This window comes from Pseudophryne corroboree, chromosome 2 (assembly GCF_028390025.1).
Source record: "Pseudophryne corroboree isolate aPseCor3 chromosome 2, aPseCor3.hap2, whole genome shotgun sequence".
In the NCBI taxonomy this organism is placed as follows: Eukaryota; Metazoa; Chordata; class Amphibia; order Anura; family Myobatrachidae; genus Pseudophryne; species Pseudophryne corroboree.
The window spans coordinates 765,377,883-765,390,294 of NC_086445.1; the positions used below are offsets into that span (position 1 = coordinate 765,377,883).

The following is a 12,412-nucleotide window of genomic DNA, read 5'->3' on the forward strand; positions in this document are numbered from 1 at the left end:
ACAGCGGGAGGGGGGGGGGGGCGGCCGGACACAGCGGGAGGAGGGGAGGGTGGCCGGACACACAGCAGGGAGGGCGGCGGGGGGGGGACACTGCAGGGAGGGCGGGGGGGGACACACTGCAGGGAGGGCAAGGGGGGGGATGGGGGGGGGCGGGCGACGGACACACAGCAGGGAGGGCAAGGGGGGGGGGTGACTGTTGACCATAGAGACCTTGATAAATACCGCATACTGCAGGGAGGGCGGGCCGGACACAGCGGGAGGAGGGAAGAGTGGCCGGACACAGCTGCCCGAGACGCCTCCTACTGCCAGCCGCACCACAGACGCGGGGAGGAGACGCAGGCAGTCACCAGGGAAGGTCCGGCGGGCGGCCGGGCACACAGCGGGAGGGAGGGGAGGGTGGCCGGACACGCGGGGAAGTGGAAGCTGGGTACACAGCGGGGGGGCTGCCTGACAGAACTCACCCAGTGCTACGCAGCTCCGGCGATCTCCTCCCGCTTCATGGACCTCAATGAACTCACACGCCGGGAACCGCTGGCTGTCCTCCTGCAGCTCCACGTGACTCCTTCCCGCTCTGTCTCCTCGTGCCCAACTGCCAGAGCTACTCTCTGTACACCCCCTGCTGGCGGTCACTGCGCAGGCGCAACAAATTGAAATGCCCTATCTCTATAATGGGGCATATTTCTCTTAATTAAAAAAACCCTATAACTTTCTGAAAAACCACAACCCCAAAAGGCACTACACTGGGGCATACTCTATCTAGTAAAACAAACCCCAAGTCTTAATTCGTCCTCTATCCTGAGTTATGCCTTCCCAAAAAAATCTTCATTCACTCTATGGGAAAACGTTGTCAAAAAGCCACAGAGGGAGTGGCAGAAGAAAACTGACAGTTGGAACTTTAGCTTACTCCCAATTCCTCATTTTTTATTATTTTGCCCTGAAATTTGGCATGCAGCAGCGGGTGACGATTCTACGCGTCCATGCCAAATTTCAGCTCAGTGCGTCCAATCAGTTTTGAGGTGTAGCCCCTCAAACACCATGCCCCCATCTCAGAAGTTCCCTATGGGAGAATTCCGTTTGTTCGATTCAGCCTTAATATAAGGGCACGACCGTGCCCTTATAATATATATGATGACATTTTGAAATGAGAAAAAAAACTTGAATTAGTGAAAGGATTTGACCTTATTTTCTTTAACCCTCGATGTGATGGCCTTACAGACGTCTGGAGTGTAAACTTTTAACCACAAGGTACATGCACAGACAAGCAGTTAAAATTCACACTCCAGACGTCTGTAAGGCCATCACATCGAGGGTTAAAGAAAATAAGGTCAAATCCTTTCAGCTGGGGGTTATGTCCGGGATTCAGTGATCGTCCCCGAATAATAAAGATAGAAGATTTATTGTCTGTCTTTGCTATGCGGGATTGCGGTCATACACTGAAGCTGAATCCGTGTCAGTGTTCCGGGAACACGTGACAAGGTAATATTTAAGTCCGGGACTTAATATTACGAAGTTTTTAAAACAGGTATCAGGGATACCATAGAATCTTTAATGTCTGGGACTTAAAGATACGTCTGAGAAGGGACCAGGGGTCCGAGCGCACTTCTCCAAAGACGTTAGTATCTGGGATACTTAAAATAGACCTGGGAGTCTATACGTAACGTAGAGAATACCCCGATTTGATCGCCTATATATTTTTGTATGTTTGTAGTGAGATAAGTTCTTATATTTGGTCCAGACGGCTGGTAAGTTTTCGTCTGCCAGATATCTTTACTCAAACACTTTTCTTGCTTCCTGTCTAAAACGCTGTATTTTTTCTGACATCTTGTACGAAGGTAAGCGTACCCGTCAAAAGATTTCATGTTCTCATTATACAGATAATATTGTGATATTGTCAATGACTAATTAACTGGTGTTAGCTAATGCATGCATAGAAAGTTTTTGTAAATTGCATTTTTTTTGTTGTGAAATTTCATAGAAAGTCTTTTTGTTGTGAAATTGCATAGAAGGTTTTTTTTGTAAACTGCATTTTTGTTGTGATATTGCATAGACAGTTGTTGTGGGTTGTTGTGGAAATTGCGTAGAAAGCTGGTGTAGATTGCATTTTTACTATGGGAGGGACCTATGTATAAGTAGAGTGTCGTATATTTTAGATAATTTTCTTTTAAAAGTTGTACTGTTGATTTATATTACTGTCTGACAATGGGCTCTAGTCAGAGTAAAAAAACTGCATATCCCCCGCCCCTCCCTGGTGAGACATGCAGGATGTATGTTGCCCGTAACTCTACCTCAGAGTATTATTTAGTTAACCCATGGGTGGATAATTTAGCGGGATGGACAGAGAAAGCAGGACGGGACCCATTCCTACGGGAAGGCAGTAATTACCTTTTCTATATGGAGATTTAAGAAAAAATGTCAGTTTCCAATAGCACAGAAGCGAAGCTGCAGAGGAATTGTAAGTCTTTGAAATCCCTCTCGCCCCCCCCCCTTTTGCATTCCAATGTATCCTGCGCTCAGAGACACAAATCTCTTGGCAGCAGTAACCCTTTCACACTAAATGGGATCGCTTCCAACTTCACTGCTGGAGGGTGCGTCCACTAGCTCTATCCCTAACGCACCAATAACCCAGAGTTTAGATAATAGTAAAACACTGTCCCAAGCCCACCATTACCCTCGATGGCTGTATATCTTATTTACGCAAAACTTGCAAAGGACGCAGCTATACACATATGAAGGAAGTTTTTTTTGCCTGTGTTTTTTTGCCTGTCGCTGTAGCTTGTAAAAAGAAACCTGCGCCCACTCATAACTATCAGAGCTCCAGACGCTTTGACAGACAGAACCAACCCCGCAGTCAGGGAACATTCCAAAGACCCCGCGCACTGACGGGGCCCGGAGGAGGGTATCCCAGCCTTTATTCAACTCTCCCGTCATAGTGAGATTCACCTCTGCTGCCACTTATTATAAATGGAAGTAAAATTCCCTTTTTAGTGGACAGCGGTGCAGCAGCCAGTGTTTTGTGTTCTGACTTATGCAATACCCCCTCTCACCAGAAAAGATAGAAGGTCTCCGCCCCATGATACAGCAATTCTTACAACAGGGTATCTCAGACATATTGTATCACCATACTGTACTCCTGTGAACCCTGTTGCCAAAGCTGATGGTAGTATGGGATTTGTACAGGATCTCAGAGCGATCAATCAGTTAATTGTCCCAATTGCACCAATTGTTCCAGATGTAAACTCACTCATTTCTGCAATCCCTACAGATGCTGCGTTCTTCTCTTACAGATTTTCTGAGTGTTGAAGAATGCCTTTTTTTCAGCATACCTGTAGATTCACAGACACAATTACTTTTGCCTTTTCTTTTGAGGGTAAACAGCTTACCTGGTGCAGATTATTGACGCACCTGTTGTCTCCAGGCCACATTGAGGCCCTGGCAACCTCACCATGGTTCAGTCCTGCTACAGTATGCAGATGATCTGCTGCTCTGTAGTAAAACTGAGGAGGCCTGCCGAGAGGATGGTGTTTCATTACTAAACTGGCTTTGTGAATGTGGACACAAGGTGTCCAAAATAAAAATGCAATGGTGTAAAAAGCATGTTGATTACTTAGGTTTTGTGCTCACTCAGGGAGAGAGAAAAGTCAGTCCACAATGCATACAGTCTGTATTGGGCCTGGTCACCCCAACTACCCAGAAGGAACTACTGTCCTTCCTGGGTATGGTAAATTACTGCAGACAGTGGATATCTGATTGCTCTTATTGTGATAACATTTTGAGACAAGCCACACTGAAGGACAAACCTAAAACTGTACAATGGTCACAAGAAATGTTAACTGCATATGAAAGTTTAAAATGTATGTTGATGAAAAGTCCGGCACTTGGCCTCCCCAGTTATGTACTACCTTTCCATCTATATGCAAGGGACAATTGTAAAACCATGGCGGGGGTGCTCACACAGTTTCATGGAGGGAAGTTGCGCCCCGTGGCATTTTTTTTCCAAAGTCATGCCAGTGTCTGTGCAAGGTATGCCTGCCTGCCTCAGGGCTTTGGCAGCCTGTGCAATGGTTGCAGAAATGGCCACTACCCTCACTTTAGGCCACATCACAGTACTCCACACCACACATGATGTCCTGGCAATACTTAAAGGCTTACACACAGCACATGTCAGCACAACGCCTTAGTGGATATGAAGTACTCCTTTTGAGTAACCCTACCCTTACCATTAAGTACACTGCTGGTTCTTCTGGCCCTGCACCCATTCTCAATGCCCTTTTAGGCTTGAGAGGTCCCGAGGATGAACCACCCGACCTACATGACTGTGCTGCTTCCATTGAAGCTGAAACTTCTCCCAGACTTGACATGTCTCCCGTTCCCATACCAGGCACAGACATTGTTTTTGTTGACGACTCCTGTAGTAGGCCCAATGACAATACATACCAGGCTGGCTATGCCATTGTCACCCTCCCTGATACTGTGTTGGAAACCCTACCAATACCTTATCAGTCCGCGCAAGCTGCAGAACTCATTGCACTCACTAGAGCATGTCCCTCCCTTGACAACGTCCATCTGCTCACTCAACTTCAAGCTGCTGCGACTAATACTGATCTCTCCGACTGGACTTACCCAATTCTGCAGAAAAAATCCTAAATCAGGATTAATCTGCAAAGAGGGGAAACCCTGTATACCCCAGTCCAGTGCCCCTTTGCTCGTTGCCCAGTGCCGTGGTGTTGGTCACCGTGGTGAAGCCACAACACTCCTCCTACTAACCAGTGATTTTTATGTTACTAATGCCAAATCACTTGTGGACCAGTATGTTAGCAGATGCATCACTTGCCTCAGGAACAACCCTAATAAAGCTAAACACCAGCATCTTGAATACCCCACAGAAAACTCTAGGTTACTCCCCATTTAAAATACTAATGGGCAGGCCTTTTCCCACACCTTGGGCTAAGAAACCATTAGTAATACAGGAGGGAGATCTAGAACTTATCAGAGAAGAGTATGTCAGGTCCCTGATAACAAAACTGAATGAAATTGAACATGAGGTTGTTTGTAAAAACCCTTTTGAATCCACAGGAACCTACACACCCCTTTAAAGTCGGAGACAGAGTCGTGGTGAAGGTGCTCCCCAGGAACAAGAGCCCAGGAGACTTCACCTATGGTCCAGAGACAGAGGTCGTAGCAGTTACCCGAACAGCAGTCCTGACAGAGGAAAGTCCTACCTGGATCCATGCATCCCGAGTAAAAAAAAAGGTTCCTAGACCAGACCTAGAGAGGGAAGCAAGTGATTCCAGTGAGGTACGAACCGGGGCAGACAGCCCTGACCTCCCACCTAGCGAAGAAAGAAGAACAGAAGAAGATGAGGAACCTGTCCCCTATCTTTATCCTGGGGACTACCTTGATAGCCCTACTGGCCCTCACTCACCACACAATATGTGAGGTTGATATTACACAGACTAATGGGATCCCCACCTTGTGGTACAATTCCTCCAATACACACGTAGCCACATATATCCTTGACTATTTTATGTTCCCCAAAATTGCTGATGACAAATATTATATACAACAAAGGAGGAAATCAGGAATGTCTGAGACAGTATATATTTGTGTTACTGACGAATGGTACTATGACAATAGATATTATGGATCTAATTGTAATTCCTGGGAAGCTGTGGGGTGGAATACAGGAGTAGATTGGAAATATGGCCCATCGTTTGCAAAGAATAGATGGAGCAAATATGGAGTACCCCTACTTTCTAGACTATCCATTCATAAGATGGATGAAGGCCCAAATTCATACAGGTTTAGACTAAACATAGTGAACCCTAGCAGAAGCGACAATGAGACTTATGTACTTGGTATATGGTGGCAAGCAGGGTATTATAGTGCAAGGCAAATGTTTTATTTATGGGATATGTATAAAAACCCAAAATACCAGCCTAAAATTGCTCCCCAAAACAAACCTTTAAAGCCCCATATTGCCACTTTTAAAGATATGGTGGCTATTACTAACCCTACCTTTGAAGACACCCTAGCTATTGAAACTGGTTTCTCTGACATTAATTTTTGGTTGGAATGGATGAAGTATAGTGCTAACAAACACAATAAAAGCAACTGTTATGTCTGTGGCAAATCTAGGCCCCACCTAGGTACAGTGCCCCTTAATATACCCCTAGAACAAGAAAATTGTTTTTTTCAGCCTTTTTAATGACACCAAAACAAATGACAGTCAGTGCGAAATGTGGAAAAGGGAATATCCCATATTGTCAAAAAATCCCAACCCAGGAAGCACCATAACCATATATCCTGGAAACTACACTTGTTATACATCTAACACCACAACAGGGAGAAATTTAAAAACCTTCCCACCAGGGTATTGTGCAAATAAAAGAACAACTGTTTTAGTCAACCAAACTAGATCATTAGGCGACATTTATTACATATGTGGGAAACTGTAAATAAAAACGTAGCCTGGATTAATTATATATATTATAATCAACAAAGATTTGTTAATGATACCAAAGATGCTCTTAAAGGTATAGCTGAACAGCTAGAAGCCACTTCCCAAATGACATTCCAAAATAGAATGGCCCTTGACATGATCCTAGCAGAAAAAGGCGGTACATGTGTTTACATTAGTAAGGTGGAAGGCTGTTGTACATATATTCCTGACAACACTGGTCCCAATGGTAAGGTTACTTTAGCCATAAACAAGTTAGAAACCTTATCCATAGAACTTAAGAAAAATTCAGGTATTGATAACCCATGGAGCCAATATTTTGGATGGTTTGAAAATTGGAAACTGGCTCTTGTGCAAATAAGCATATTCATACTTGTAACTTTAATTCTTGTAGGCATTATAGTTTATTGTGTAATTCCCTGTGGAAAGAAACTTACCTCCAAAGGCATTGATAAGGCCCTGATGTATTATGACATAACCACCAGTCCTGTCACCTCCTCTGATAGTAAGGGACCCGACGATTATGTCCAATATCTCAAGAACTGGAGAAACAAGAAAGGAGCCTCACTCAAGAATCATGTCATATAATAATCATGATTCTAAGAGGGGATTGAAGGGTTACCTCTTCTGTCTTTGTACATATTACTTTTTATATGATCAGTTTCCTTATAATAATTACAGTGTAAAAGTGAATATTTCTATTTCCCTAGTGAAGGGTTAAAACATGCTTTATGAACTCTTATGTGTTTGCAATGGATGCTGCTGCCCTGTGTTAGATGCCTTTGTCTCTCATACAGATACCAGGCTTGTGTGGGTCTGGCATCCAAGGTCAGCTCTCTACTAGATGAAACCTGCTTTTTCTACTTCTGTGTGTTACTAAAAGATCCTTTGTTAAGTTTCGTCTGATGCAACATATATAACATCTGCCTGGCAACTGCTATATCCAATTATGTTATGTCAAGTATTAACCACCCCTACGTACCCCACCCAGGCACCTACCCCTAAGCCAATGAGCCCTTTTACACTTGTCAGTTCCACCCATATGCATTGTCTTATATACTCTTGTTAACTTTATAATAAACAGTGTGAATTTTAACTGCTTGTCTGTGCATGTACCTTGTGGTTAAAAGTTTACACTCCAGACGTCTGTAAGGCCATCACATCGAGGGTTAAAGAAAATAAGGTCAAATCCTTTCAATTAGCAAGGTGCAACAGCCTCCTTAGTACTCTATTGCCGTGGGTGCCGCCATCCATACAAAATGATATAGCACAATGAGGCCGAAGTTAGCTTCTTACTCGGCCAGCTTCTTATTCACTTCTTATTCGGCTTCAGCTTCTTATTCAGGAAATTTTATATTAAGACACTTAAATAAGGATAGATCACTAAGTTAACATTATATAAACAAAAAATTGTGTCCCGTACACCAATTTACATTACATTTTGCCTTAAACAAAAAGTCTTTGGGCATGAAAATGGTGTCGAAGCGGGCACAGGCACTAGATTTCATCATTTTTAATTAGAAGCTGTGCAAGGGTTAAACAGCGTTGATCAACAGATTTGAAACTTGAAACCCACACAGGGTGGACACTTACATATTACCCACCTGCAATATGCCTTGAGCAGCAATCAATTGGGCATAAAAATGGGTGGTAAATCGGGCACAGGCACCAGATTTCATCATTTTAAATAAGTAGCTGTAGTTTTGCAAGGGTTAAACAGCGTTTGTCAACAGATTTAACTAAAATCTGTTGACCAACGCTGTTTAACCCTTGCAAAACTACAGCTTCTTATTCAAAATGACGAAATCTGGTGCCTGTGCCCGATTTACCACTTAAATGCCCAAATCCTTTTTATTTAAGAGATAATGTCATGTTAATCGGTGTAAGGGACACAATTGTTTGTGTATACAATGTTAACTTAGTAACCTATCCTTATTTCATTGTTGTAATATATAACATTTTCTGAATAAGAATCTGGAGCAGAATAAGAAGTGAATAAGAAGCTGGAGACGAGCACACACAGTGTCTGACTGACGCTGTCACTCACTGTTCACTTACCAATACCAATAGCTGCTAGCTAGCCTGTCCCATGTTCTGTGCTGCTGCTGATTGGCTGACCAGAGTGTTTCAATCTGTTAGCCACCGCCCCCAGCAGTAGCTCACATGCAGCAGCCAGACGCTAACAGTGAAAGAGAGGCTTGGAACGCAGATCTCTCCCCACCATTGTTGCTGTACTTCCTGCCTGATACAATTTGCTGTATACATAAGAGGTAAATTGCTGCACTCGGTAGGAGCTGCTTTTACTTAATCCTGTGTCACTGTTACTGTAGACGTGTTACCAGTCCTTATACATGATGTGTTGTAGTGTATGGCGTGAGATGGCAGCAATATACTGAGCGATGCAGAGATCTCACCTGACAGTAATGTACAGTAGCCATGATCCTGCTGTTCGGTATATTTCCTGTGGATACCCTATGTCAGAGTGCAACTGCTTAAGATGATGATCCAAATAGAGGGATTTAATCCATGTGCAAGTATATGCTTGTGGGGGGTGAGGAGGGGTCGTTATAAATACATGACAGAACTCCATGTACAGTGTATATATCACATCATTGTTTACAGCATTCTAGCTGAATGTCTTTTCGGGAGTCCTAGGAAATCCGTGTTCCTGCTGTGCAAGGTACATTGGGGTTGCACTTAACATCGTTATAATTGGGGCATATTTGCCTTAACGGTGATAGTTTTAACTTTTAGCATGACTTATTATCTATGAAATGAAAGGTATTGTTGGTCAAGGCAAATTGCAGGTGGGTGAAATGTAACTGACCAGCCTGTGTGTGTTTCAAGTGTCAAATCTGTTAACCAACGCTGTTTAACCCTTGCAGACCTACAGCTTCTTAGTCAAAATGATGAAATTTGGTGCCTGTGCCCACTTTACCACCATTTTCACACCCAAATGCTTGTTGGTCAAGGCAGATTGCAAGTGGGTGATATGTATATGAAGGGTGTGGATCATAGGGTCGACAGTGTCTAGGTAACCACTATTGGTCGACATGTAAAAGGTCAACAGGACAGAAGGGCGACATGAGTTTTTCAAAAAATGTTGGTGTCGTTTTCTCTGTAGAGTGACCGGGAATCCCAATTAGTGCACCGCATCCCCCCTCGCATTCGGGCAGATTTATCTTTCCCAAATGTAGTCCACGTGGATCATAAAGCATGAAAATGTAAAAAAAAAAAAGTGAAAAACTCATGTCGACCTTCTGTCATGTGAATCTAGAACATGTTGACCTAGAGACCATGTCGACTAAGAAACCATGTTGACCTACTTACTGTCGACCAATGGGGGTCGACCTAGACATTGTCGACTTAAATGTGGTCAACCTAGAGGCCGGATACAGTATGTGACCACCCTGTGTGGCTTTCAAGCGTCAAATCTGTTGACCGACGTTGTTTAACCCTCGCAGAACTACAGCTTCTTATTCAAAATGACGAAATCTGGTGTCTGTGCCGGCTTTGTCGGCCATTTTCATGCCCAAATGCTTGTTGGTCAAAGCAAATTGCAGGTGGGTGATATGTAAGTGACCACCCTGTGTGGGTTTTAAGCGTCAAATCTGTTGACCAACGCTGTTTAACCCTTGCAGAACTACAGCTTCTTATTCAAAATGACGAAATCTGGTGCCTGTGCCTGCTTTACCACTCATTTTTATGCCCAAATCCTTGTTTAAGGGATAATGCCATGTACATCGGTGTAAGGGACACAATTTTTTGTGTATACAATGTTAACTTAGTAACCTATCCTTATTTCATTGTTTTAATATAACATTTTCTGAATAAGAAGCTGGAGCCGAATAAGAAGTGAATACGAAGCTGGCCGAATAAGAACTAACTTCAGCCTGGCTATAGCACACACAGTGACTGACTGACGCTGTCACTCACTGTTCACTTACCAATAGCTGCTAGCTAGCCTGTCCCATGTTCTGTGCTGCTGTTGATTGGCTGACCAGAGTGTCTTTCAATCTGTTAGCCACCGCCCCCAGCAGTAGCTCACACGCAGCAGCCAGACGTTTACAGTGAAAGAGAGGCTTGGAACGCAGATCTCTCCCCACCATTGTTGCTGTACTTCCTGCCTGATACAATTTGCTGTATACATAAGAGGTAAATTGCTGCACCCGGTAGGAGCTGCTTTTACTTAATCCTGTGTCACTGTTACTGTAGACGTGTTACCAGTCCTTATACATGATGTGTTGTAGTGTATGGCGTGAGATGGCAGCAATATACTGAGCGATGCAGAGATCTCACCTGACAGTAATGTACAGTAGCCATGATCCTGCTGCTCGGTATATTTCCTGTGGATGCCCTATGTCAGAGTGCATCTGCTTAAGATGATGATCCAAATAGAGGGATTTAATCCATGTGCAAGTATATGCTTGGGGGGGGGTGAGGAGGGGTCGTTATAAATACATGACAGAACTCCATGTACAGTGTAGATGTCACATCATTGTTTACAGCATTCTAGCTAAATGTGTCTTTTCAGGAGCCGTAGGAAACCGTGTTCCTGCTGTGCAAGGTACATTGGGGTTGCACTTAACATCGTTATAATTGGGGCATATTTGCCTTAACGATGATGACTTATGATCCATGAAATGAAAGGTATTATTTTGCACAGCACATGATCACAGTAATGTAAGGTAACATTAGCTGTGGCATTATGCAGTACTATCGCACTGTGTGAAAACCCCCCCCCCATCATATAAGACAAAACAAAATCTTGCATAGTGAGCTGAGAAATCTGTAATCCAGCAAACACCCACCTTTCTAACCAGGGGACTTGCTGTGGCATACTGGTGTAAGGTGAGGCATTAGACACTTTTCCTAGTTCAACAAAACCCATCGGGCCTGATTCAGAGATGCAATGTTGATTTTGTACACAGTGAATCGATTTTTGTCATTTTTGTTGTTGTTGTTGCCACGATGTTCTTACAGCAGCTGTCACTTTGAGGATTTATTCGCAAAGTGATTGACAGTAAGGGACTATTTGTGGGAGGTGACAGGAGAGAGGTGACACAAACCCAGGCAAATTGCTACAGCTTCAGGAACTCACAGCTTGCAACTGGGATCCTGTACGCAGTTAAATTGGCTCTGGTGCCTTACTGCCAGCGGCCATGCTGCGTGATCATAGGGTTACACAGAAGGTCGATATTTGACCGATGTGTGACTGATGGTTGTGTCTTTATACGCAAGAGACAGTTCAGAGGGGATGTAGTCTTGTTCCTGGCACTCAGTATGCCAACGATCAGAATCCTGCCAGCGAAATCCCAATGCTTAAAATCCTAATGGTAAGTAAAGGGGTCATGGTTAGGGTTAGGCTGCAGGACGGGTGGGTTAGGTTTCTGCTGTTGGGATTCTGACATATAAATGCTGAGCGCCAGTATAATGTACCCAACCTGTTAAGAAATGCCTCCAGTGGGCGTTTCAGTACATATCCCAGTAGTTGCGACATTTGCATATCTCTGCCTGGCTGCTGCATACATATCCACAGCTCTGGTGGGCATTATCACACATCTCTGAATTAGGCCCATTATCCGTGAAAAAAATAATAATACACGTATATGTAAAAATGTAGTGCAAAGAGCAATGACGTATTATCTTCAAAAATCTAAGGTACTTATTCGAGGGGCTGACTACACTATTTGGTTGCTATAGGTTACAGAACATCATTATTCCCCCCCCCCCCCCAATTATTCTTAATAACTCCAGTATGACGCTGCTGTTATGATTACTGTAAGAATGCTGTGTTACTTTTTCTGAGGATGTTGGGTGATGGGGGGGGGGGGTGAAGATTTTTCTAACTTTCTATTTTGGCAGTGACGGGCACCCAGATTCACTTCAAAGTCTTTCATTTTCAAAAGTGATGAACATTATCCTAAATCCCAGTACAGGTTGAGTATCCCTTAT

At 43.7% G+C, this 12,412-nt stretch overlaps 1 protein-coding gene and 1 long non-coding RNA gene across 4 annotated transcripts in view; both read left to right on the plus strand.

Annotated features, from left to right (window-relative positions):
• Positions 1-1,279: 1,279 nt before the first annotated feature.
• Positions 1,280-7,553, plus strand: LOC135047683 (uncharacterized). Its single transcript, XR_010239682.1, has 2 exons — positions 1,280-2,452; positions 5,074-7,553. It is a non-coding gene; the product is annotated as an uncharacterized LOC135047683 (long non-coding RNA).
• A 1,087-nt stretch (positions 7,554-8,640) lies between these two features.
• LOC135047694 (zinc finger protein 432-like) overlaps positions 8,641-12,412 on the plus strand; it is a 79,836-nt gene continuing 76,064 nt past the window's right edge. The window contains exons 1-2 of one of the 3 annotated variants that reach the window (XM_063955472.1): positions 8,641-8,727; positions 9,922-10,020. In XM_063955472.1, coding sequence (XP_063811542.1) covers positions 9,943-10,020 — 78 coding nt within the window. In that variant the 5' untranslated portion in view covers positions 8,641-8,727; positions 9,922-9,942. Of the gene's footprint in view, positions 8,728-8,765; positions 9,138-9,921; positions 10,021-10,504; positions 10,613-12,412 lie in introns of those variants that run through there. The other 2 variants (XM_063955471.1, XM_063955473.1) reach the window with 2 other exon arrangements.